We start from the raw sequence: 27,837 nt of genomic DNA, 5'->3' as shown, positions 1-27,837 counted from the left end.
TACATACCTCAGTTACAATATTTATTTACAGCCTTCCTCTTCCCAGCTGTGCAGCCTAAAGTCCTGTAATTGTTCAGTTCTCAGATGCACCATGTTCCATGTACAAACATCCCTGAACTTGGGATACTACTGACCCAGTATTAGTGTGATGAAACTGCACAAACACTTCCTGTAGACCCTTTCTCTGAATTGGGGGAAGTGCCACTGTCACAGCATCAGCCAACAAAGGGTACAGTCCACAGCAAGGGAGGGCACACGGCACTGACATCAGCTGACGAGGCCTGGGGCAGGTATGCGGAGCTCAGATGAGACGCATCCCTTACCAAGTGTCCAAAGAAATGAGGACAGTGGCGCTTCTGCTCACATGGTAACCCTCACACGGAGGCTTAGCCTAGGAATCTAACCTAAATAAGCCAGTGTGTATCAACTGTATTTCAAGCTTCACCAAATCTGTACCCTGTTTTCTTCAGATACCAACATCTCAGGTGTCTGGTGTAATCACAGCTGTGCTTGGTCACAGCTGCTCCTGATTCACCCACTTCTTATTTGCCTTCGCTGATATCGCTATCACTGTCACTGTCACTGGTCATTGTGGTGAGGTCTCCCAGGGCTTCCCTGTAAGAAAAATAAACAGGAGGGTCACACTGAAATGCAGGCTTGGGGGCTGGGGGTCTCTACAGCTCCACTATAGCAACAGAGGACAAGATCCATTAGGTCAACATATAGGCCTCCCTGACTCGTATGACAAAAAAGATCACTAAGCCAACACATCCTGACTTTCTGCAAAGAAAGGGAATTTAGGGGTAGAAAGCTACAGACATGTGAATGGGCAGATAGATGGTCTGCTCCATCTCTCTTAACTTTTCTTCAAGGTGATGACACAAAGCCCAAGAGCCCACTTACTTCTGTTCTTGGCTGAGGCTGAAGTCAGCAATTAACCTCTGGGTGAGACCCTCACAAACAGGCAAGCTGAAGGAATTTGCCAGGTTAACGACCTCAATGGCCTGGGCAGGGCTGCTGGATGCTTTGGCACTATCCATAAACTCATTCAGCAACTCATTCCTGTAAAAGGCAAAACGTCAACATCTGCCAACTACACCCCTCACAGATTTACATACAGAATCTAGTATCTTACAAAGATCAGTAGCTTTGGAGAGAGTTACATGAAGTTTAACTTTAAAGGGCTAATGAGATAATGAATACTGTTAATTCAACATGCCTTCATCCTCAACATCTTCAGCATCAAATTTACCATCGTCAACATGATTCAGCATGCCTTCATGTGGATCTATCCACAGTGTATTAACAACATGCTGTGATCACTGAGCACACACTAAGAAAACTGCACTTGCCTCAGGATGCCTTAGATGGTGGGAGTAACTGTCCATTTGCTTGCCTAACAGAAAAGTGCCCAACTGCTACCACTGAGGTACAGGAGAAAATTCCACACCACCCCCCACCCCGTAAGAGTGAAACCCACATGGCTAATCTAGGATGTATGCACGCAGGCCGGTTAACTTGAACTTACCTGGGGATCTTATTATGTTTCCTGAAAAGCCCCAGCATTTTCCTGTTCAAGATGAGATAGGAAAGAGATTAGGAATAGTAACAGAACAGATGGAAATAGAGTGACCAGAGCTATTCTCCCGGATGCAGACACCAAGTGTCCTTCCACCTACAGCGGAAGCTCCTAAAGACGTACGTCTGTAAGCTCTACCAGCTCCCAGCCCCATGTCTACATGAGAATCACTCCAGGTGCCTCAACCCTTTTCTCCAACTTCATGTGTGAACATTACACACTGCCCAGGCAAATGTGCTTTGTTATGAGCGTTGAGAATTGCTGGGGTCCACCCTCCGGGGACTGTATCATGTGGGCAGTGGGAAAGGAGGCTGGCAAATAATGTACAATCTCTTCTGTCTTTCGTGATCCAGTGTGTGAGTCCAGTGTGTCTTAAACTGATGTTATGAAGAGCAGGCTCAGATTAAGGCACAAGTCTCATGTAGGTGCTCACCAGCATCCTGCCACATGCAGGATGAAGGAGAAGCACATACACTCAGCTCCCATCATCAGCTGAGGTCCGTACCCCTGCGCCAATCATCACAGCCTGATTCACAACAAGAACGTGTCAACCTGCCCGAGTCAACGACTCCAAGCATCACAGGTCAGCACTGTGCAGCGGGCTGTGTGATTAACCACCAGTCAAGACCAGTTGAGGCAGCAAAGCCTCCACCAGCTTTTCCTAGAGAGAGTGAACACCCACACCTTGGACTGACAGTCATATGTTCAAAATAAGGTCCTCTCCTGGGAACAACCATACACAGCTATCCCCTCACTGGCCCCCAGAACTAACATTTACATACAAAATAACACATAGTGGAACCACACAACTATGACCACCCCAACCAAGTACTCCTTTGTTGACTTCTCTGCTTTTGGAAAAATATGCATAAGGTCTCCATTCACAATTAAACACTAGAAATGAGTATGAGAACGAAGCGCCAACATGAACACACAGAAGCAGAATACAGTGGCACAAACCAAAGATGGGTTCTAGTCAAGGCTAGGTTTAGTTGTTACTGGTAAATGCCACTTTCCTCAAGTCCCAGTACACAGCCCACATTTTAAGCTGGGGCTGTGGGTGTGGGAAACCATCCATAAATGAGATACCAATGCCCAAAACACTCTCAAAATTAAGATTCTCTGGTCATTGTGTTCTATTTAGGTGAACAGAGATACAGAAAATGAAAATAAAAAAGAAAATAAAGGCCCACTGAACCACATCCTCTCTTAAACATGCACACTGATTCTTCTTTCCCAAGTTTGCTTTTTAGTTAGTATTTGGACGTTCCCATAGAAAACTGATTACAGGGCTTCCCTGGTGGCTCAGTGGTAAAGAATCTGCCTGCCAATGCAGGAGACATGGGTTCAATCCCTGGTCTTGGGAAGATTCCACATGCCGAGCATCACAACTACTGAACTTGTGCTCTAGAGCCCAGAAGCCACAACTACTGAAGCCCGAGAGCCCACACTCCGCGACGAGAAGCCACTGCAGTGAGAAGTCTGCGCACCACGAGAGGAGCCCCACTTTCTGCAACTAGAGAAAAGCGGGTGCAGCAATGAAGACCCAGCATAGCCAAAATTTAAAAAAACAAAACCAAAAAAACAACTCATTATGTAGAAACTCGACCATCTCCTGAGAAACCACACATCACAGACATATTAGAGATGCTTCCAGTGACACGTGTGCTGTTTCATGTACTCACCAGGCTTCCTGGGTTCTCCCAGCCCTTAAGAAGAGGATGGCTATGTAGTTCAGAGAACTGGCCGGCCACTCTGGGGCAGTCTGTCTGGCATCCTGGCTTTCGTAAGTCGATTTGATGTCTGCAGCACAGTCAGCAAATGCCGCCTGCAGCTGAGAGGCCCCGAGAGTCAGAACTGCCTCACTTGTTTTATGTCAATTTAAGAACAGGAGACTCCCCAGGACCATTAAAATTTCTGACACTGTATTTTACCATTTGAACACATCGCATGTACAGCACATAGTAATACATATTAACAACAACAAAAAAAGGCAAAGCACCCGACCTTGATGTGATTGTTTAGCCATGTATTTCAAATCCAACCATGGGTTTTCTCTTTAAAGATAAAAAAGGAAAGAAAAAGGAAGGAAAGGTATTCTAATTGGTTATGTTGAGATGTGTCTTTTTTATGTTTTCAGGCACACCACACACATCCAATATCTTAACTTGGGCCCCCTGTTATGGAAGTGTGGAGTCTTAACCACTGGACTGCCAGGGAAGTCAGATGCGTAGATTTAAATCTGGGTTTAGATAGCAGAATTCTCCACAGAAATGAAACCATGGGAACTGCCCTCCCCAGGTCCTCAGTATTAGAGGATACGCTGGCTAGTGTATATCTAACAATGAGAGCAAAACAAGCCTACCTCTGGTGGGTGCTGATCCCTTGCCATGAGCATCAGAATCTCTTCTTTTAGGTCACTGCGATAAGTATGCCCATATTCTTTACTATCTTGAAACAAAAAGGAACAGGGTGAGAAGTGATCACCATCATGTAAAACCAACATTCTTTGACCTTTGTCCACTGTCGGCAGTCATCCCTACTGGGGCGGAGGAAGGGAGAAGAAAATAAGAAAATTCATTGCTGACATATATTTCAGGGTTCTAGAAACCAGCATGATTCACGGTAGGAAAAGGACAAGAGAGTAGTGAAAGCCAGCGCCAGTAACTGGCTCCCGGGCAATTGCTAACAGCATGCGGGCCACACTCAAGCAGACCCCCGCTCCCCATGGTTTTACAGCACATGGGAATCGTCAGTGGTCCTCGTACATTATCATCAGAGCAGTCCTGTAAGGCACGACAGCAGGGCTATGGTCTCAGTGTCTCATGTCAACTTGAGGCAAACAGGAACGCGTTTTACGATCACAGTCACATAGAGGATGAGCTACAGCATCTTCTGCAGTCAGTTTACATGCATAAACCACACACACACAAACCCAGTCATGGCTGTTCCTCAGAAACCATACTATCACCAATATCACTGTTAGCTACTGAAACACAGAGATGCATCACAGTCCAGAGGAATGAATGGCACAGGCTTTTCAGGTTGAGATTTTGGGTGACCCATGTAACTAACACAAGTGCACAAAACCCAGCCTTTTCTGGTCAAAAAGGAACCAACTGAAGTCATGCAATCCAATATGAAACACGAGCAAGTCACCCTAAAGGTGACTTCAACTACAGAGTTTAATTTAGTGAAAAAATGGAAGCTTTCTGCCCTAACCACATTAACACACTTGTGAATCAAAACCTAAGACAACAGAGTAAGATGGGTTGGGACACACAAACTGAAACTGACCTTTCCAGATCTGAGGAATCATTTCTAGCCGATTGGCTACGTCTAATGCTTGGAGAAGATCTATTAACGTTTGGGAATGGGGAAAGAAGACCTGGTTAAAAAAAATACAAATACATTTTTAAAGTATTACTCAGCAAAGACACCCACAAACATCTACCATGATAAATGTTAAGTCATGAATCATCTTACCGAAGGTATCAGGTCCTTATACCACTTCAAGGTGACATCAATTTGTTCCATTAGACAAAGCAAACTAAAGAACTTGGAACTGTGATGGAGAAAGAAAACACGTTTAATCTGAAATCCCTACCTAGTAGGGGAATGATTACATTACAGCACAGTCATATAATGACATATTACACAGAATTTAAAGACAATTTATAAGTTACAATTTCAAGTGACACAGGTCAATGTATGACCCAGGAGATGCTGCTAACTGTGCTTTCTGGACTTTCCAGTTTAACACTTTCTTATCTTCAACTGGTCACTGGTATCTTCAACTGGTCTATACACTCTCAGCTCATGGTGGAGAGGAGTGAGGATACTATTCAACAAGTGTTCAATGTGAAGAGAGGATTTGAATACATGGAAGAGAACCACCAAACACCTATCAACAGGCTGCCTCCTTACATTCTTGTTTTTATCTGCCTAAAAGCAAACCCATGTAAGAAGTCTCCTTGGGCTCTAACATCTTTAAAAACAAAAGAGGCTAAGATGAAAACTTCAGGGATTCACCCTGCTATGAATTTGAAAATATAAAATAGGAGGGTGTGGGTTCCTGAGTAGCTCAGCTGGTAAAGATTCCGCCTGCAATGCAGGAAACCCCATTTCGACTCCTGGATTGGGAACATTCCCTTGAGAAGGGTTAGGCTACCTACTCCAGTATTCTTGGACTTCCCTGGTGGCTCAGAGGGTAAAGAATCCACCTGCAATGCAGAAGACCTGGTTCAATCCTGGGTTGGAAAACCAGATCCCCTGGAGGAGGGCATGGCAACCCATTCCAGTATTTGGCCTGGAGAACCCTCATGGAGAGGAGCCCTGTAGGCTACAGTCCATGGGGTCACAAAGAGTCTGACAGGACTGAGCAAATAAGCATAGAACAGCATAAGGAAAAGATACATGGATTTAAAGTTACAAGTAGCTTAAAAGATACACAGTGGACACCTCAGTCTGACAAATCAGTTTTATCACTGTTTGAATCTACCAAGTGTTGACAAATCAGTTTTACCACTGAACCTTCCAAGTTTTCAACTAACTCGTATTGTTAAGTCAGGATCACGCTATCTAAAATAAGGCTGCCAAGTCTCCCACCTGCAGAACTGACTACTGGCTGCATACAGGTGCTCCGTTAATGCAAGGGATACATTTCCAATACACTTACTAATAAAAATTACGCCGAGGATCAGGGCCAATGAATTTCCGGTTGTCTCCAGTGTTTAAAAGGCCATGGACCTGGTAAGCAAGCTCTAGATCTCTGAGAGAAGAGCACTGAAAATGTAAAAGTAGTAATAACCATCACTCAGTGATCCTTATCAGCCAAAGGTGGCTCATTACATAAAGCAAAAAGGTAGATACCTGGGGAAACACGAATACTGATTTAATGTATTACTGATTGACAGCAAATGAATTATAAGAAATTAGGGGTGGGGATCAAATCACCAAGTTCAGTGATATTTAAAACAAAATAATGATCATCTAGTAATTACACCTGTATTTAGTATTAGACAAAAACACTTGGGATACCATGCACAAGACAGATGAAGTGCTATCTCTAGCATCACCATACTGGCAAAAATCCCCATGAAATAACTCCAAAACCCACCCAACGAGAAGTCATTCCCTTCTATGAAATACTATACTGCCATCAACAAACAAGATACCATGGAAGTGAGTGTGGACATGCATGTCTGAATACCCAGAGGAAAGAACATGGAAAGATACACACTAAGTTGTAAAGCAATTATCCTCAGGGAATAAGACTGCTAAATTCATTCTGAAACTGCTTGAAAATTTTTCCTATGATTAGCATGATAAGCTGAAAAAACAAAATTAGACATAACCATCAATCTAATAAGTTAGCAACAGGCAAATATAAAATACTCTGAAACCTTATCTGAAGAAAGGTATGAAAAAGACAACAAACACAATCAACACAGGGTAGGAATGCTGTGATTTTGTAGAGATTTTAGAGGAATAAAAAATTAAGACTAATGACATGAAAACAAGTTAAGAGTTGGGAAGTGAAAGAATCAGGGAGAGTCCTCCCAACCACCAATGATGAATTTAGGAAATGGATAAAAGAGGGGGAAAAAAAAAGTTTTAAGCAAGAAATGGTACTTACAACCCTCATGGCTGACTGAAAAAACATATCTGAAAAATCAAAGTTCAGAAGAGCCTTGGTTACTATGCATAAAGTATGTTTTCAGGTCAGTAACATTAATTAAAAATCCTGTCAACGAAACTGGTAAGGTGTAGGACAAACCTAAAAAATGAAAACACAAGGAGAAGCAACATACAGCACAAGCCACTGACACTCTGCTTTCTCAGAATAATCACCCAAAGATGACTAAACTAAATCAAACCTCATCCTCATCATAAGGCTCTATAACCCAGCAGTCAGGGAAAGAGGCTGTCTGTCTTACGCCAGCAATTTCTGCACGTACCGTCATCAGGGTCCTGTGGAGAAAACTTCTTTCCCATTATTTCATCCATGATATCATAGATGATGAGGGATGATCCTTTTGAAGGGCTTTCTGCAGAAAAAAAAGGCAATGGGGTTTTCTGAGGAGCCCACTTCCTGCACAACCATGGGGTAGGCAGAACTAGCCCTAAGGCCGCCTTCCTCATTCCTCCACCCAAGCCATGGAGCTGGCCAGGCACAGCCCCGCGAGAGGAATGAGTGCACCCTCTGCTGAATGCAGTTCTCCCCAAGGCCTGGGTCAGTTACAGTGCTCCCAACAGACTCGGCCCCTCCTTCTTAGTCTCCACACAAGGCGGACCTGAACTGAAATGGGAGACAGACGGACACCTTCACCAAGCCTGCATACTTAAAAAAGAAACATGTTTTCTGCTAATAAACATTTGTGCTCCTTTTAAATACAACCAGGATGAGAGCCAAGAAACAGAAAACTATAGAATTAAAATCCATCGATGACATTTCCAATTAAACGTTTCACATTATTTATCCATATTCCCTTCCCCACCTATCCACCTGCAAGTGATAATATAGTTTCAGTGACAGCATAGATGTACTTGTGAAGTTCTTCAAGGATGTTTACATTTGTTACAGTTCTAATTATTCTACTATCCTAATAACCTATTTTATATGTATCATCTCTTCATTATTTTAGGCTTTTTCCTTTAGGTAAATTCCTAGCAATTATTACAGACAGTCAATTTATATCCCTAAGTCACACTGACACTCCTACCCCTGTGACCCTGGGTGTTACTTAGGAAGCACAAGCACCAGGGACTTTAGTTAGCCAAGGTGATGTGTGATGTTGCAATGGAATAGGCTTTAGGGTGAGAATTACTTAGTTATAGTACAATACCACCGAAGTTTAGTAAAATTTTAGATGACAAAATTACTGTGGAAACAGTTCACCTGTTTTCAAGATAAAGTAATTTAACTGCTCCTACTGTGCTCGCTTTGGCAGCATATATATTAACTGCTCCTACTTCCCTATGTGTGAGATTGTGAATTTTGCAAAACTACCCTTCCAAAATAAAGGTTTTCTATTGTTTTCACACAAAAAGCCCATTACAGGAGAGAAAGACTGGAACTGCCATTTTTAAACCCAGGGTTGTTTCTCAGGTTGGGGCAAATGACTAAGAACCTACAGACTGTGAGTGCTTACTACATGCCTTCCAAGCACGAACAGGACACTATACATAATCCATTTCATCATTACATTGTGACGGCATCACTCAGGTAAGATATCCAGTCCCTTCCCACACATCTGGTAAATGGTAGAGATAAAATTTCAACTCAGGTGTGCCTTGCTCCAAAATCCATTCAACAGAGCACAGCTGACCTAAAATTAGGTAACAAATGGAGCCTTGAAGTCCTCCCATGAGGCTTCAAAATAATGTTAAGGTTTACTGTGGAGCAGCACTATCCAACAGCTTCCTGCGAAGATGGAAATGTTCTATAATTGCCTCACTGACGATGCAGTCAGCAGTCACAAGTGGCTACTGAGCACTAATGCTAGGAAGGAATTTAGTTAAATAGCCATGTGTGGCTAAGTGGCTACTGTATTAGACAGCACAGTTTTGCAGGGCAAAAGGAATCCCAAACTCAAGTACCTTCTGGCCAAAACCATACACTGCCCCTGTTAGTACATTTAATGGTCTTCCTCCACTCTGACTTAAGTTTTACATCACAAAAAGAGGACACTACCCTCAAGAGTAACTTTTTGCTCAGGCTGTAGACAATGCTATTATGTGAACTATCCAATCTTAATTTATTAGCAGTGAAGTTAGCCTAATCTCTACATAAATAACATAATGACATACATACCATGTTGATAAAACAGCTGAATAATATAATGGTATGTTGCAAGCGAGGGTTCTTATATTACCAGGTACATAGAAAAAAGAAAAAAAAAGTGAAACACAACTATACGAAATACAGCTTACTGAGGTATAGTGAATAAAAACATTAATGGTGTTACTTAAGTAGAAGATGCATTCTGTTCTTCTGAACAAAGACATTTCCCAGCTGATATGATTACTCTAAAGGTGGAAAGGTGTCATAGAGATCAAATTCCTCTTAGAAAGTCCAGACACCTATTACTAAAACATTACAGTCAATATTCTGTGAGTTTCATTTAAGAACACTAAAGGCTACTGAAGTGAACTGATTCAATAACATAAATACTGAAAAACACACAACATACTAGCACATAATTGGGTTCAAATACTTAATTATGCCAGAAAATGCCACGAGATTTTAAAACCAGCCAACTATAAGTGAACAATTCTCCCTAGAATCAAGAAATCCATTAAAAAGTATCTAAAATCCTAAGAGTGTAATTTGCTATAAACAGCAAAAGGATGATAGAGCTCCCATTATACTAAATATACATAATTAAAAAGTGTGCTTAATGGTGGAAAGGAAATTCCTACCATATTATGTAAACAGCACAGGAAAGTTTAATCTCTCTTTTGATTGCCTGGACCTCAGGTCAGCACTGCCTTCAGAGAGGGACATGAGGACACACCCTCACCTATCCCGACGGCTTTCATTTCCCGGAAGGTCTGTAAGGCTGGCAATTTTCCAAATGCATAAAATCTTCGGAGACATTTGAGAATAGTGTTAAAAGTCTGTAGATTGGGCTTCACGTTCTGTGCAACCATTTGTTTCAGTAGGTCCTGGTTGAATCAAAAGCAAGAGTATTATTTTTTTTTTAATGCCTGGTGGGTAATTTGTCCAATAAACTAACAGAACACACTAAAAGAATTGGGCTCTCTGCCTGTGTTTAAAGCAGATTAATAAATAAGCCCCCCATTTAAGAATTATCTAGTGCCCCTGAGAGAACAAGGCCTTTACAACTGTCACTCTAATCCCCACGTGATGTCGGTGTCCAACTGTCTTTAGCTGCCTGGGGAGTCTAAGATTGAAACAAAAGAAGAGACTAGAACAGGCTGGTTTTTTCCTTTTTACATGAGCAGTATGGTATGGTATGCACTTCCCTGGTGGCTCAGTGGTAAAGAACCCAGCTGCCAATGTAGGACATGTGCGTTTGATCCCTGGGTCGGGAAGATTCCCTGGAGAAGGAAATGGCAACCCACTCTAGTATTCTGGCCTGGAGAATCCCATGGACAGAGGAGAATGGTGGGCTACATACATGAGGCTGCAACGAGTTAGACACAACTGAGTGACTGGACAACAATGAATGGTACAGTGTGGTTTCTATTTCTGTTACTTTGTTCCTGTGATTTCAATTTTTAAAAACTTTCCTAGTAGTTTTCTTCAATACATGTCTTATTTTAATGGGGAAAAAAAAACAATACGATTATAAGGAAATAAATGAATATAATATAGCAAACTGGTCTTCCTGGATTCTAGCTGTATGCCTGGGCCACATGTCAGATACAGCTACTCAAACTAAGGGTTGCTAGAAGGGCGTGAACTGGTCACCACAAGTGGAGTGCCCAGTAGTGACCACCACAAAGATGCTCAGTGAATGCTCTCTCCATCCCATGTACTCCTAGCAAAGGATGGTGGGTGGTGGTGGTGTAGCAGGTAAGTCATGTACAACTCTTGCAACCCCATGGATTGTAGCCCACCAGACTCCCCTGTTCATAGCATTTCCCAGCCACGAACACTAGAGTGGGTTGCCATTTTCTTCTCCAGGAGATCTTCCCGACCCAGGGATCGAACTCCCATCTCCTGCATTTCAGGACTCCTAGCAAAGGATATTTTGGCCTATTAGCAGCCGAAGTGAGGGTTCCTCCTTACCAATATATTATTCCACTTTTCTTCAAATTTCTCCTTCACCACCAATGCTGTTGCTTCAATCAATGAATTGAAGGTGTGCACATCAGCTACAAAAGAAGAAAACTACTTTAACAAAATTTGGGGTTGGTGATTAAAGGCCAAGTGGTCATGCACATGAGCCCACAAAAGTAGAAAACCATTCTTTTCTCTGGCTCTGGGCTCTCGCTTCAATCACCAACATCACAGGGAAAGATTAAGAATGAGCAAATCATTAAGGTAAAATCCTGTGATTTTATAGACTGCTGATATAATGGTGCAGAGGTAAGAATGCAGAGATGATGCAGAGGTAAAGAATTCACCAGCCAATGCAGGAGATGCGGGTTCAATCCCTGGGTTGGGAAGATCCCCTGGAGATGGAAATGGCAACCAATTTCAGTATTCTTGCCTGGGAAATCCCATTGACAGAGGAGCCTGGCAAGCTACAGTCCATGGGGTCGCAGAGCTGGGACATGACTGAGCACGCACACACACTCACACAAGAGAAGGAAAGGAAGGACAGAGGGGAATTCTCCAAACACAACTCACCACGGAGTCTGTTGTTTAATAGTTCAGTGTATAAGCTTAATGCCTGTGTATGAGCTCGGTGCTGGAAGAGGGAAAGGATGAAAATTAAACACCATATTGGATACATGAGACAAGTGCTCGGGCCTGGTGCACTGGGAAGACCCAGAGGGATCGGATAGATAGGGAGGTGGGAGGGGGGATCGGGATGGGGAATACATGTAAATCCATGGCTGATTCATGTCAATGTATGACAAAACCCACTACAATATTGTAAAGTGATTAGCTTCCAACTAAGAAAAATAAATGAAAAAAACAAAAAGAAAATTAAACACCATAAAAGTTGTCTTTAATAAATATTTGCATATCTACTGTTCTCAGCAGTAAAAGGATAGACCAGAATGGATAGTGTTTTTCCTTTTTACACGAGCAGTGTGGTATAATACAATTTCTATTCCTGTTACCTCAACCCAGTGATTTCAATTTTTAAAAACTTTCCTAATAATTTTTTTCAATAAGTTTATCTTATTTTAATGAAAAAAACAACTCTGAGAATTACACTGTGACAACTGGGGGATGGGAGGATGAATCACTGACATGAAGTGGGTAGAGGCAGTTCCCAAACATCCTTCAAAGCTCTGGAAACCCCCGATGACAACAAACTATGTGGCCCAGATGTGAAGGGTTCTGAGGCTGAGAAACCCCGATTCAGTAGAAATTAAAGACAAAAACATAAAACTATCCAGAACAAATGTTACCTTCACCATTCCTCGAATCATTGTGCAGTAAGAATGTGCATTTTTCTCAGGCATCAGAGCAAAGATTCTCTCAGCATGGTTTTTGGCTCTAGACACAAGAGAGTAAATGTGAACCAGCAGAAACAGATAAAACCAGTAACGGCTACCACATGGAGTATTTGCAATGTTCTAAGCATTTTCTGCATATAATTTCAAGGAATTCTTCCCACCCAGAGAGGGAGATCTGGTTACTATCATTTTAAAAATGGGAAAAACTGAGGCTCAAAGACCTTAAGTTTAAGTTGTCCAAAAATTTACTGGTTAAGTGGCAGAAGCAGGACTTGAAAGGTATAATATATACTCAGCATTGTAAACAAAAAGCAAACTGCACAGCAGGGTACACAGTGAAGCTCCTCCACCCTCTTTCAACTGGATATAATTAACCAGAGGCAACCACAGACATGTGGTGTCCTGCAAGCCTTTGTTCTATTCTAGCTTATATAATCTGGCTCTTTCAGTCAGTCAGTCAATGTGCTCTGTTGTACAAATCATGCTGTACCTTCATTTTCTCTGTTACCAACACATCTTAGAAAATAGAGCCTGGATTTGGGCCAAAATGGTACTCACAAGTCCCTGCTCTTAACCACTATAAGAAATTATTAGTATCTACTGAAGGAAGTTTAATTTTTCATTCTATTCATTTTGATATTATCAACAGTAGTTTTCCTTTTCCAGATACCCTTATTAAATACCTTTCTTTTAAATAGTTTTACTCAGTTAATTTGAATTCTGAATCATTACATAAATGATATTTATCTTTTGTTCAGTAGTGAATACTTGTTTGTTAGCCAGCAGTCTTAATTTAGAAGTACACTCTAGCATGCATGTATTCTAACATAATTTTTAAAATTCTGAACCTTTTTAGAATTAGAGGTATATAGTGCAAGGTCGACATTACTTTGCCAACAAAGGTCCGCCTGGTCAAGGCTATTGTTTTTCCAGTGGTCATGTATGGATGTGAGAGTTGGACTGTGAAGAAAGCTGAGCGCCAAAAAATTGATGCTTTTGAACTATGGTGTTGGAGAAGACTCTTGAGAGTCCCTTGGACTGCAAGGAGATCCAACCAGTCCATCCTAAAGGAGATCAGTCCTGGGTGTTCATTGGAAGGACTGATGCTGAAGCTGAAACTCCAGTACTTTGGCCACCTCATGCGAAGAGTTGACTCATTGGAAAAGACCCTGATGTTGGGATGGACTGGGGGCAGGAGGAGAAGGGGATGACAGAGGATGAGATGGTTGGATGGCATCACTGACTCGATGGACATGGGTTTGAGTAAACTCCAGGAGTTGGTGATGGACAGGGAGGCCTGGCGTGCTGCGATTCATGGGGTTGCAGAGAGTCGGACACGACTGAGCAACTGAACTGAACTGAGTGCAAGGTAGGACCACTAACAAAACTACCAAAAGAACCATACCATGATGGTTACATGGAGTTAGGCGGGGAAGGGGGGAAGAGAAATCAACACCAGTCCTGTACCTCTAGCTGGTTGGAGGTAAAGATCTAACAAAAAATGCTCCAAACACATATGAAAACCAACTGTGACATTTACATTGCACACAAAGAACAAATTGCATTTTAGAGTACTACAGGGTTGTATCCTCTTCAGGGGGTGATGGAGAACATTCCACAACCCTACGGATCCATAAAAGTTCTAATTATACTGTAACATACCTCCAAGTAACTCTAAGCTGATGACCAGCTGCCTTCTTAGACTTCACGTTATCTCCCTCTTCGGCGGCCTCTTCCTGAAATGAGCAATCACCAACAGATATAAAACAGAATACGACAACAGAAAGCATTCTCCGAGTTATACTACTCAAAACCAGTAAGGCAGAGGAAATTTCGGAAAAGCAAAGGAAATAAAGATTCGGCAGAAGGTAAAAAGAAGACCCAGTGTTTATTAAGAAATATTAATTTCTAGAGTATGCTCATTTCTCTCTGCCTACATATGCGTGAATTTTCAAGAGGGCTGGGCCACGGGTTTTCCCCTCTGTCCCATGCACAACATATTGTCACTTTAAGGAACAACAACAAAGGGGCCCGTCCAAACATTTCTGGTCACTGGTTTCTGCATGTGGCAGCTAAGGTCAAAATACATTTAAGGAGGGAACCAGGGTAAAACAATTGTTAAAATACATCTCTTCCTCCACATCACCTTTTGTCCAGGCTACATACTGTGCTACATCACACCTCAGCACAAATCTCTACCCTAAGGCATAAGAACTCGCCTTGGAATGAGAAACAATTACTACCAAAAGAAACTTAAAAAAATCATTACCAACTCTTCTGATTGTTCCTGTTGTTGGAAATTATAATTAGTGGAGGGTTCTTGGTTACCATAGTAACACAACAAATCCAAGAGACTGTTAGTTGTTTCCAGAGATACAGTGGTTCCTGTGGGTGGGGAAAAAAAAGGGTTGGGGGTCGGGGGGGGGGAAACGTTGAAACATCAAAGAACTAAAGCCTACCGGATTAAAAGTCTTCACCCTTCCTATGAGGTGTGGCCCTCCACATCAACTTAAACATCTGGAGTGATGCAGAAAGCACACAATCCCTAACAGTGCTGTTTGATAGAAGAGATAAAATACAAGAGCCAAGTTTGACCCTGGGTTCATTTATTCTATGTACTCATACCCCCAGAGAAACTCTCTCATAGTTCTACCTATCATCTCTGAACTGAATGCTCTGGAAATGATTGCCATGTAGTCCCCCAGGGCCCAGTTCCATCTCCACAAATGCAATCGAACTCTTTCGCTTGGATCTAGGCCCTCGCTGAAATACATGCCTAGAGATAGTAGCCTTTAAAAATGACTGTTCCGAACATTATGTTCCCATCTTGACACTTATCAAGAAGGAGAAAAGGGAACAGGAAGAAGTATGAAATATAACTTAGTGCTTTAAAAAGAAAAGTAACTGCATTTTTCTTAAGAAAATATACTGATAATACAAATGCCCATCAGGAAACTTAAAAGCCTAAAAAAGACAAAATGGCAGAGTGGAGAGGAAACAGGTGATGAAGTGTAACTTGATTGCCTCATAGTATCTCAGAGCTGTGTGACCCTGAAGATTACTTGAAGTCAGTCAGCTTCCTTTACAAATGACTACCAGCACACCAACTCATAAGGTGTTATAGAATTAAATGCCTGCAAAGTGCTTGGCACTTATTAGGGCCTTGATAGTAAACTTTTCTGTATTTCCTCTCCTAGTATGTCAACTCATTCCAATGCTCTGAATGAGTTGAGTGTTATAGCTCTGACCCTGTCTGTAGTAAGGTTCACTTAACAGCTGCATGCACCTACACCACACAGTGTGTAAAGCAGAGGAAGACAAGTCTTAATATAATGATGTTTATCATATTCAACAAGCAGAGGGAAAAGCCTCCCTAAATGACAATCTGCATTAGCAATTCATTTGTATACCTGATGCTTTAACAGGTTACACACCAAAATTCTTAAAGTTTTCTGCAAATGTTTCTTGACATATTCAAGACTATATTGAGTGATTCAGTCCAGTTTCTATCTCTTGTATGTCTGGCTGATTTTTATCCTAAACCACTGACCGGCACTCCAGATTCCAGAACTTAAGCAATGCTGCTGCCTTCCATGCTGCCATAGGTATATTCTCATCTCATGGTAGCTTACAAGCCCTGCCACCTATACCCCTGGAGGTTCATCCACATCAAATTCATATAGCCACAGGATCTGAGAGACAGAAGGATTAAAGGAGTTGAGTTTTTCAAGGCTACAGTGCTAATCAGTGCCAGAACCTACCCAAGCTTCTGATCCTGCAGCTTAGCGCTCTTTCCTTTTTAAGTATTTCTTTCTAGTCTGTTTTATGCCTCTCAAACACACTTAAAGAATATAAGAAACGTGAATACAGCACAAACAAACCTGATGTTAAAAACAGAAGCTAAGAAAGAATGGCTGTAAGATTTCTCTACCTGCACAAGAGGACAACACACCAGCAAGGACAACTCTATCCTACCCACAATTTAAGAATGACACTAAAGCAGAACTTGAAACCGGACTTCTTGAACTATAAAAAATATAAACACAGCTACCAAGCAGAGGAAGTAGCATAGCACTTGTAACTCGTACTCACAACTATCTAGATCACGTGCACAACCGTGGCCTACTGCCATGCCCGTGTTCCCAGGGCAGCCTCACATGAACGTGGGGACTTCAAATGAACTTAGTCACCTGCTTGCAAAAGCTGATCAAATATGTCCACAGAAGCTTTGACTTTTTTGAGCTTGATTCGTTCCTGCAGAGCAGCCTCACTTATTTCTTCAATCTGAGGTTCAAAGTACTCAGGCATTAAACACTAGAAAATAAGATGGTTAAAGTTAGTGGAAACAGGTCAATGGGAAAGCACAACAGAATAAGACAAGATTTTGATTAACATACCATAATATTCATGCTTCATGTATTAGATACTACCTATCATTTTAACATGAATGCCTCTTTAGGTAATCTAACTTTACCTCTCCAATCACCAAAATAAGATTACTTAGAGATCTCCTAAATAGGGGCAGAAAATTTAAAAGCTCCTAATTACAAATGTTTAGTCTGTATTTGAAGAATCCTATATTGAACTAAATTCCCCAATTTCAAGCTTAACTTACTATTTTCCCCTTGCTAAATTAACCATCCTTCCTACTTTCCTCTCAATCCTGGTTGAAGATTCCCCAGTATACCTAGTTTGTAAGGATGGAAACCTTCCACCCCTGATAACTTCTTTTACTGTAAACATTCAGTATTACCAAGGTATGTTGATTTTACCTCACTCACCAAATTACTCAAATACTTAGGGACCCAGGGAAAGCTTCAAGCAGAAATGAACTAAACACAGAAGAGTAACTACTAGTCAGAAAAGTACAACGGAGAGGGCAGGCCCAACAAATGGTCATTCCACTGCGTCACTGTCTTAGTTCAGGATTTCAGTGTCTTTATGGACACAATCACACTGACGTCCTAATTTGTCCCCAAGACCTGCTGCCTGAGAAGCACAAGAGGTGTCTGGGTGGCTGGGTATGTGTGCTTAGAAAGCAGGGAGATGTGAGAGGAAGCAGTTTTAGACACGGTGAGTCTGAGTTACTATTTCCGCTACTTAACTCAGAGACAGGGCCCACGTTCGGCTGGCTGCCCACTGTGTGACACACGAGGCACAGTGCCAAGCACCCAGCGGGCGCGCCGCACTCACTCCTCACGACTACAGAACAGAGCGCGCTGCAAAACACGCGTCTGGACTCCCAAGGAGAGACATCGAGGCCAACATGCAAGAATGCCAAATGGAGTACAAGAGTTATTGAAGCAGGAAGATTCTAGTCAGAAAAAAAAGAGAGTGACCAAGTATGGAATCCTGAGAAAAAGACACCAAGGTTTGAGGAGTGGATGGAAAACCAACTAAGGGAACCAGAAAAGGAAGCCAGAGGTGAAGATCTGAGAGCCTGGTGTTGCAGAAGCCAAATGAAGAAAATAAAATAAAGCGCAAATACATGTAGTTTTAAAAATGATAATAAAGGTTAGTGCTGTGAGCAATGGTAACCATAAACATTAAAAGACTTTTCACCCAAATACTATAGACATTCAAATGGCTACTTAAACGTTAGCTGTGACAGCTTAGTTTATATTTACATAGTATTATCTAAAAATTGCAATTACCTCTCCTTACCGGTATATGAGGCTCAGCTATGTCTTTCTGAAAATATTTGGGATATGAATTAATAATAAATTTTGCTGCATTCTCTCCAGACTTCTTTGCCAACAAAAATGAATGCTATAAAAGAAAAAGATTTAGATGTAAATTGGTATTAAATATAATTTAGATCAAAGTTACACCCTCAGCAAGAATTATTCTGCCCTCCCCCGCCTGCCCAAAGAACACTGTAATACAAAGAATTCCAATTAGAAGTTAAACTACCTAATTATTATTTATCCACCTCTGCTGAATGTGACATAATATCAGGTTGGATCCTACATACAGCTTGAGGTGTGTAAAAACAACACATTTAAATTAAGTGAACTGCTCTATAGTGGGAAAGATCTCTAAGTACTAAAAATCCAACCCAAATACCTTCTCCATAGCCAATCTCTAAAACTCTTTGATAAAAGTAGTAAAAGAATCAGAAAATCTACCAATTTATCCATCAGCCTCTATGAACTTTTCAAAGGTGTCTACAAGTAAAATAAGCCCTATGTGTAAGTCCTGTCACACAAACCAACAAGGTAAAACATGATACTAGCTGAGTTACATAAAAATACTCACAGATTCCACAGAGGATGTCGGTATGAGGTAAGGATCATCCTGAAATGCATAAGGTGCAGCTGTGGTATCCTGTGGAGAAGACAAACAAGTCTCTTTAGCTAGGTTTTTATTAAGAGGACCTTGTGGAAGTTTTAACTATGCATGTATCACAGAAGCAGAAATATGTATGTTGGTAGACACTAATACTATGCTGTACCCTAGGCTCTGGGAGACTTGGTTATAGCTATGCACAATTTAAAGAAAACAATGGCTCAAATCCCCATGACTGGTTTTAACTAGGGGCTTCTATCAGCAGGGAAATCACTGTTTTAAATGCAAAGTCAAGAGCCTCTGAATCAACCAGCCTGGGCACCAGTTTCCTGAACTAGGGTGTCCCTTCGACACATGGCACTAACCACTCAAGAGGCGCCTTCAAATGAAGGATACTATTTACAGGGCCCTCTCAGGAAGTGGGAACAGCAGCAGTGTCTCCCATGTCCTGTTTCCCAAAGTTCCAAACTTCTTTAAGTTCTTTCAGGTAGAACCCTGAACAACATTAACTCTTTGGCACCCGCAGTCTCTCTTAGAAGGGCCCCCAAATTACTTCCTCTATTCCCTCCTCTCCCCGAATTACTTCCTCTATTCCTCCTCTCTCCCTCACAGCCCCCTTCTCTGCGCCTTCTGGCAACTTTGTTTCACAGAAAAAACTCAACCTACATCCCAAATCTCTTCTGACAGTCCCCTTGCCACCCTGCACCCTGAAGTATTCACCTGGACTCTCTGGGGGAGAGTGTCCCTGTGGTTCTTAACAGAGTGATGATCTGACCTAGGGCCTGGAAGCAGTACTTTTTGGGGCCCTCACTTCCTGATACCACTTTCAAATCCTGTATTCCCTTTACATTCCTCTGAGGCTCACTTCATCTGGTTCACAGGTGATCTCTGGGCTTCACAGGTGGCGACAGTGGTAAAGAACCCACCTGCCAATGCAGGAGAAGTAAGAGACACAGGTTTGATCCCTGGGTTGAGAAGATCCCTTGGAGGAGGGTATAGCAGTGTTCTTGCCTGGGAAATTCTATGGACAGAGGAGCCTAGTAAGCTACAGTCCATATGATCAGAGTTGGACACGACTGAAACAACTTAGCACGCATGCATCCACCCTCTACCAAGATGTGACGGGTATGAAGGACAACTCAGAGGAAGCAGTTCTAGGATGGCTTCCGTGGACCATTACTCCATGATTCCCAACCGCTGCCTGGTTCTGTCCTGTCCACCATCTTTACCAAATACCTGTTTGGGCCTCTAGTTTTGGGTCAAATGCTGGACCTCTCTCACTTATTTATTCTTATTTGTTCCCCACATTATCCCCCCTCAGTGATTTCCAAGCCGTTAATGGTTTCTGAGAAACTACTCCTCGACTCTGGCCCTGTAGCTCAGATGCCTCACACCAAATCTACCCCCGACTGTACTTCTCTGACAGAGCCACTTCCCCTCTTATCGTCTCCATTTCAGTGAAGGATACCAGGCACTCTGCAACCCCAATCAAAGGCCCTCTCCCGTTACTTCCATTCAACCAAGCTGTCATCAGTTGTGGCGGACTCCAGTTCCTTAAATCCTCTACCTATTCCACCGTCCCTTTCCCCAGCCACCACTGGCTTAGTGCCTGCCTTATTCACTCATTCAGTATTTACTGAGCACCTCATACGTGCCAGGGAGACAACAGAATCCTATCCTCCACAGAACTCAAAACCTATTGGGGAATAAAATCTCCAGAAAACAAAGCAAATAAAACATATAGTAAATTTAAAGGATATAACTCCTATGGAAAAGGAAGGGAGGGAGGACAAACTGTCAGAGAAAATAAACATGCAATTCTATATGGTGTGGTCCGGGAAGACCCCAAGGAAAAGACGTAGAGAGATAAAGGCAGAAATTTATAACAAATGAGAAGTCATTTGAGTTCTGAGTAGAAAAGTGATGTCAGTCAACATTTTAGCAGGGTCGCTATGGCTGCTTAACGTGTGGAGGAAGTCAAGAGAACAGAGGCTGCTGTAATTAATCCAACATAGTAAGAGATGATGGTGGCTTGGATGACCTGGTTAAGCACCATTAAGGGTAGAATGTGTGGTTCCTGAATGAATGAATAACTGTCCCCTGGATTTTATGAGCCCAAGCCCAAATCAGACAAGTGTGCACATAATTCCACAACTTCTTTGACTTAAATGCGCCTTGGGTCAATCTCACTGAAAAACTGACAACAATCTCTAGGGTCTATTTCCCGAGTTTACATTTCAAGTGCCTATTTATGGATATGTGAGCTGAAAATCTAAGTATCTTGCTAGTATGGAGATACAGTATTTTAAAAACAATCTCAGAAACTTCCAAGATGTATTTGGCCCACAAGTTTAACACCTACAATCGAAAAACAGTTCTGGAAATCTGTGACAACCGCCTCAAGGAGGGTGAGAATCCACATAGATATTGTGGTTAAAAAAAGAGAGAACTTGAAAGTTCTATTTCTGAGGCATATACTATGGTTTCAGTTTATCTATCAAGACTACAGACCCTACTCTTGAATTGTGAAGGGAGGAATTTATTCACAAATAAATCGGATAGCTGGAGCATAATAAAACAGCCAGCATTTACTAAGCATGTCCTTTGTGCCAGGTGATGTCCTAAGCCCTTTCACGTGTACTAACTTATTTCTCACCTGAAACCTCAATGTTTGGTGCTCTAAGTAAACACCCATTTTACAGATAAGGAAACAGATTATAAACCAGCTGTATTTTTCTAAAGTAAATTTGATATAACATTCATAATATAAGCCATTAAAAAAAAAAAGAAAACATGTAGGCAATTTTACATGTCAAAACTAATTCCCTGATGTATCAAAAGAAAAGGTAGCTTTGTGATAAAGATGAAACACAGTATTTGTCCTCAAGACCCAGATTCTTAATCACTGAATTTCTTTCAGTATGGTGGGTACACTGTTCTCAAAGTGGTTCTACAAGTCACTTGCATTAGAGTATCACACCCAACCATTCCCTAGGAACATGCATTTCAACAAGCTCTTCAGGAGGTTAAAAATCACTGGCATAATATAAAAACAAAGAATATGGAGGGAAAAAACCATGGCACCAAGTCAAGGTTTTAATATACTAAAAGCTTTAGATTTCTCCTTTGTCTCATGAAGAGTCTGGACTAGATGGTGCTATGAAACTCTCTAGATCCACAACAGTTAAATTGTGAATAAAGAAGAGGTATGAACATTAAGTTTATTATTAGCTGAATTAGATACAAAAACCTGAAATTCCTACTTACCCTGTGCACCGTGGATGCAAGTGCTTGAAGAACAGCCACTTTATCCCTAAGAATGAGAATCACAAGTTAACCCTCATCAGGGCTTCTCACACTCACAACGTGAACAAGTGACTCTACTCTCAGAATGGACTGGCCATTATCAACGATCACGTCCCAAGTAAAGCCAGTTCTGATCTCTAGAATAATGTCACTAGAATAGTAAGTTAGAAAATAAGAAAACTGTTCAATTCTTTTGACCAAAGGTGGTGAGTACATGTTCCTACTATGGTTTGCTATCCTCTCTGGCCTGGTCTCCATAAAACTGTTACCCCGGACTAGCAATTTCCACCTTCACCTCATAAAACTTTCTTACCCTGAATCTTACGTCCTATCCATTTTCCTCTGCATTCTTACTGCAGCTTTCTGTAATATTCCTGCCTTTATTATCTAAATTGGTGACTCCCAATTCAGCTATATATGGGAATAGACACATGAAAAAAAGAGAAAACATCTACAAAACTTTACATGTCAAGACTAATTCCCTGATGTATACAATATCTATTGGATTTTCTAAAATAGCAGTTAATGTAATTTTAGCAAGAGAAAGACATTCTTTTCTCAGTATTCCCTCTTTCATTAGCATATTTAAGTCTTATCAAGTGAGTAATCTTCATAACATACTCAACAAATCCAAGTGAAAACACTAAGAACATTCAAATCAGTCACCAGTTTCTTAAAGGGTTATTTTAAAAATAATCTCAATGAGTACATTATACTGAAAAAAAAAATTGGCAGAAAACAACCAAATTCTGTAAGGCAATTATCCTTCAATTAAAAAATAAATTAAAAAAAAACTAGACTATTCTATCTGATGTTATTTTGTGACCCCCTGCCCCCACTCTACTGTAGGTTTAGTGTTTATATTTCCAGAACTTTAGAGGGTACTTTTGCACACACACCACCATAAAAAACAAAAAAAGCATGTCATCATTCTGGGTATGTGTTCCGTAAGTTTGCATTACCCATGTTACTATGTGCAAATCTAATTAATTTCTTTAAATGTTATATTGTATGATAACCATTTTTTAATCATCTCCTTACTGTGGGCATTGGGGCCATTTCACTGTGTTATTCCCAAGTTGTAAAGAGCACTCTCATCCATGTCTCTTTGGGTATATTTGCAAGTGTTCCTCCAGAATGGCTAACCAATTAGGTATTTCACATTTTAAAATGTGGTTCTGCCAAATTTCTCTCCAGTGTGTTGTTCCAGTTGACTGCTCTATCAACAAATGTATTTGAGTATCCATTTTCCACCTCTTCTTGCCAATGTGGTAAACTTTAACATCCATTTCTTTAATGAGTCCAGTCACCTGTGCACTGATCACAATTGGGCTCCATGCCCTCCCTAAAGTAACTACACAATACTGATTAACATGCTCAAAATACTCTATCTTGTCACAGTTGTATGTGAAAACTCAGAATAACCCTCTTCTACAACACTTGTGATCTGGGAACTCATAGCCTTAAAAGATGCTTCATCTTTCAAATACGGCAAGAGGAACTTACAGTCTTTTTTTTTTTTTTTAACTTACAGTCTTTATAGTTTCTTTTCGATCTAAAAGCACAAATTCCTGAGCCTGGAAAGCAGAGGCTCTCTATTAGAGATCCTCTATCAATCACTTTGTCTCTAAGGAGACAGACAGTAAATATTTTGGGTTTTATGGGCCATAAGGATTCTGTTACAACTACTCAGCTCTGCCTTTGGAGCATAAAAGTAGCCACAGATAGTAAGTTATTAAGTGACTGAGGTTGTGTTCTAAACAAGAAAAAAAAAAATTTAATTGACACCGAAATTTGTGTTATGAAATAAGTCTTCTTTTAAACCTTTACTTAATGGGCTATAAATAAACAGGCCTCAATCTGTTAACCAAGGCTCTATATCAACTACCCTATTTCTCCTATTCTAAGAGCATTTTTTAGAGGCTGGCCTGCATGGTCTCCCACCACCAGTTAGGTCATGATCACACCCCACCCTGACTTACTGTTTCCCAGATTTGTGGGGCTTATACAGAAGAATTACCTGCAGGAACATGTATTTTAAACAAAATTCCCAGGTGATTCTGATGCCAATAAAATCATCTGACCCATTTTAAGGTACAGTTAAACAGTGTTTTCAATAAAGAAAAGTCAAAGTCACTCAGTTGTGTCTGACTCTTTAGGTTGGAATTCTCCAGGCCAGAATACTGGAGTGGGTAGCCTTCCCCATCTCCAGGGGATCTTCTCAATCCAGAGATCGAACCCAGGTCTCCTGCACTGCAGGTGGATTTTTTACCAGTTGAGCCACCAGGGACGCAATAAAGTATAAAATATGCACTCTAACTAGACTGTAGGCCATCTGAACACACCCTCAATACACTTCCTCTCTTGTATTCCCCGTGGGACCTTTGTCAGAAGGGAAAGAGGCACAATGAGTTGGTAAAGCGCGCTGGACAGGAATGCCCTTCAAGAAATGCCTCATTCAAGCTTATGTATATTCCTATTCTGATCTTGGCTCTGATTCTCTGGCCCGAGTTTTAGTCACTGGGTCATATCAGACTCTTTGCTACCCCGTGGACTGTAGACCACCAGGCTCCTCTGTCTATGGGATTTCCCAGGCAAGAATACTGGAGTGGGTTGCCATTTCCTTCTCGAGGGGATCTTCCCGACCTAGGGATTGAACCCACATCTCCTGCATTGGCAGGCAGATTCTTTACCACTGAGCCACTAGGGAAGGTAAAAATGAATCTGAATATATCCATACAATAAAATACTATGTAATCATTCAGAATTAAAATCAGAGTACAGAACAGTACGTCTAACAAATCACTACTAAACTAAATGTCCACATACAACTTATATATAAAAGGTTATACGGCAGAACTTTAAAATAATAGCTGCCATCTACTGAGATCTGATTATGTGGCAGTAACTGTTGAAATGCTCATGTAATCCTCTGAGGCAGGTAGTATACTACCCACATTCTACTATGGCAAAGACAGATTAAGTAACTTGCCTTTGAATACAGTGATTGGTGGTAATTTTATCTCCTTTTTGCATGTTCAATTTATCCCACTCCCCTTTTGGCAATGATCATTAATTTAAGAGAGCTTTTTCTTTTTTTTAAATGAGTCTGAATCTTCAAGTCATACTCAAAAAAGACCTAGTTTTTTGAAGGATCTTTCAGTGCATTCAGTAATATCATTACTATATGAATTTTTCTAAGTTTTAATTCTTATGTATTCAACAAATGTTGACTATGTATAAGGCAATTTGTTCCAGGATCTATCAAGTGGGTTAAAAAAGCTAAATTTTGCAGTCTACACCATTTACCTACTAAAGACCATAAAGATAATTCTTTTTTGGGTCTCCTAACAATGTGAAACCTCCTTAAGAAAGAAAAACAGAAATTATTCTAATAATGATACTCATGACTGACCATCACTACGTAAATATTAACCCAAACTTAGTTCAGATAGGTCTTTTAACTCGTAAGTAAATCTCACTCCCCATTCACTCACTACTCTCTACCTCCAATTGCTATTCCTGTCACTGGCTTCTTAGCTAACAACGTTTCTCATAAGCACTTAAACCATGTTTTGAATGAACGCTGAATACTCACCAAGTTTTCTTTTTTGGAATGACTACTTCTTCAGTCCCTTAATTCAAAAAATAAAACAAAAGCAAATCAGTTTCCAATACTACTACTATAAAGAAGTATAATGTATTAACATAAAAATGGAGTTATTTCAATACATTTTTATATACCTGCTATATCAGCTCCTTCAACCTTTGGGACAGCTGCACTTCCAGAATAAAATCTGTAATAAATAAATAAATAAAAGCTCTAAAGCTAATACTCATTAATGAACTTTCCAGCTCACCCCCAACTATGTGCAACTGAGCCAAAATTTTCCAATTACCATGGATCAAACTGATTGGATAATTCATGTCAAGGTATGCTGAGAAGACATGGTCTCAATGGCAAGTTCAAAACCATTTCAAAATAAGTACAAAATACAGATATAATAGGGCCAACAATTTTTAAAATCAGGCAGTCTCATTAAATAAAATCATAGGAAAAAAAAGAAAAATTTAGTAGTACTTGAACATTTTAACAGCTGACCTGAAATATGAAGGACTTTCAACTCTGAAGACCTAAAACACTGGGGCTAAAAGAAATGATTCAATGGGCTCCTGATTATACATGGATGATGATCTAATGATCATAATGATCTAATGATAATAAAAGACAAAGCCATTTAAAGCAAATTATGAAACTAACATCACCATGGTTTTTCATTCCACTTCCTTCAACACTCAGGAATGTACCAAATACCTGTATCCTAATATAAACTTGGAACTGTTACTCTTTTTTTAACCCAAAATATAGAACCACTGACCCCTGAATGAGTTTTAAAATGTTATCACGTTAAAAAAATAAAGTCAACATACCACATAGATCACATATACTATCTTGTAAGTATTTTCCTCCTAAACAGCACTGATACCCTTCAGAAAACTGTCAAGATGTGATTAAGATAGAAAACTACTTCCTTTACTGGTTCTGGTCTCCAGTGTCCTCTTAAATCAACCCCGCTCTGCACTATCTGGTGGAGCGTTTTCTCTTTTGTGAGCCGAGTTGAGGGAAGGCCTTAATATAAAATGTATACTGTAAATTACACAACTCACTTATTCCTCACTGTTTTTCCATGGCTGCTACTAGCTCCAGTCTACACATAAGGAATTTGTCTACTATCACCTCGCAAAGGAAATGCAAACATCCAATCTAAAATTAGGTTATTCCAACTTTCACAAGCAATTACTGGCTTTCATACTTCCACAACGCCATTGCTTGTATTGGGGGGGGGGGGGGGGGGGGGGAGACACACAAATGATACACGTGCCAAGTTTTAACAATCACAGCGATTTCATTCAGATTGTGTTCACATCTTTTGGGCTTTCCTGTTTTTAAGAACACTTGGAAAATTTCTTCCGTCAAACATCCCCAAAACAAACAAGGGAACTCGTAAACTGCCTTTAATTTGGGAAAACCTGATTTTCCCCCGTTCCTCCCGTGTGGGAGAAAACGAGTAAGGGCGGATAAGGTTTTCCTTTTTTAAAAAATACGTGGAACGGGTGATTAATAGCCATACTTATTAGAATGCAGGATCCCCAACAGAAGAATCCTAATCTTCCCAAAAGTTTAAACTCCGGCGTAGACCAGCCAAGTAAGAAATCTCCACCCCAAAAAAGTGAGTTTGGAGCCCTTGCTCAAAAGCGTGCCGCACCGCACCGCGTGCTGGCTTGCCGGGTCGCGCGGCCACGAGCGCGCGCATTCCGCTCCACCGGAGCTAGTTTCCCAGCACTAAGGGGGAAAAGGGGTACAAAGAGCCAAGGTAATCCCGGTTCTTTCTCACGGGTTCTCCAAGCTCCTCTTACCTGCTACTAGGGGTCCGTCCACAGGGACCTGCCCGCCGAGCCGTCAGCGGTACGCAAAGCCCACAGCTGACCCTCAGCCACCTTGCGGACGCCACGGACGCCATATTTAGCGTCTTCGCATAGTATGCTGGGAAAGCACG

The 27,837-nt window shown here is 41.0% G+C and overlaps 1 protein-coding gene and 1 non-coding gene across 3 annotated transcripts; both read right to left on the bottom strand.

Moving 5' to 3' along the window:
* Positions 1–27,837, bottom strand: PTCD3 (pentatricopeptide repeat domain 3). Of its 2 annotated transcripts, XM_061155271.1 has the most exons (24): positions 27,698–27,836; positions 26,024–26,076; positions 25,878–25,914; positions 22,241–22,286; positions 18,944–19,012; positions 18,350–18,454; positions 16,876–16,999; positions 14,955–15,070; positions 14,348–14,421; positions 12,638–12,725; positions 11,904–11,964; positions 11,340–11,425; positions 10,105–10,249; positions 9,396–9,446; positions 7,540–7,629; positions 7,218–7,246; positions 6,258–6,364; positions 5,066–5,144; positions 4,877–4,967; positions 3,945–4,030; positions 3,265–3,413; positions 1,529–1,570; positions 904–1,062; positions 1–615 (listed from the first exon to the last, which is right to left on the bottom strand). In XM_061155271.1, exons 1-24 carry the CDS (start codon positions 27,799–27,801, stop codon positions 543–545), a joined length of 2,064 nt encoding a protein of 687 aa, XP_061011254.1. In that variant the 5' UTR covers positions 27,802–27,836; the 3' UTR covers positions 1–542. The 2 variants fall into 2 exon arrangements, with proteins under 2 accessions (XP_061011254.1, XP_061011255.1); XM_061155272.1 differs by lacking the exons at positions 1–615; positions 904–1,062; positions 1,529–1,570; positions 3,265–3,413 and adding an exon at positions 3,456–3,636 and having other exon boundaries at positions 27,698–27,837.
* On the bottom strand, positions 1,973–2,108 carry LOC133065737 (small nucleolar RNA SNORD94). Its single transcript, XR_009694994.1, has one exon. It is a non-coding gene; the product is annotated as a small nucleolar RNA SNORD94 (small nucleolar RNA).

This window comes from Dama dama, chromosome 11, assembly GCF_033118175.1.
Source record: "Dama dama isolate Ldn47 chromosome 11, ASM3311817v1, whole genome shotgun sequence".
Classification (NCBI taxonomy): domain Eukaryota; kingdom Metazoa; phylum Chordata; class Mammalia; order Artiodactyla; family Cervidae; genus Dama; species Dama dama.
Note: the sequence above shows the minus strand (reverse complement) of the source record. Positions and strands in the feature narration are given on the sequence as shown.

Excerpts from the sequence above, each read along its gene's own strand:
- PTCD3 (XM_061155271.1), bottom strand. The coding sequence starts at position 27,801 with ATGGCGTCCGTGGCGTCCGCAAGGTGGCTGAGGGTCAGCTGTGGGCTT. Across the intron at positions 25,915-26,023 it reads TGAAGGAGCTGATATAGCAG|GGACTGAAGAAGTAGTCATT; the intron begins GTATATAAAAAT and ends TTTTGAATTAAG. Across the intron at positions 14,422-14,954 it reads AGGAACAATCAGAAGAGTTG|GAAGAGGCCGCCGAAGAGGG; the intron begins GTAATGATTTTT and ends TGCTCATTTCAG.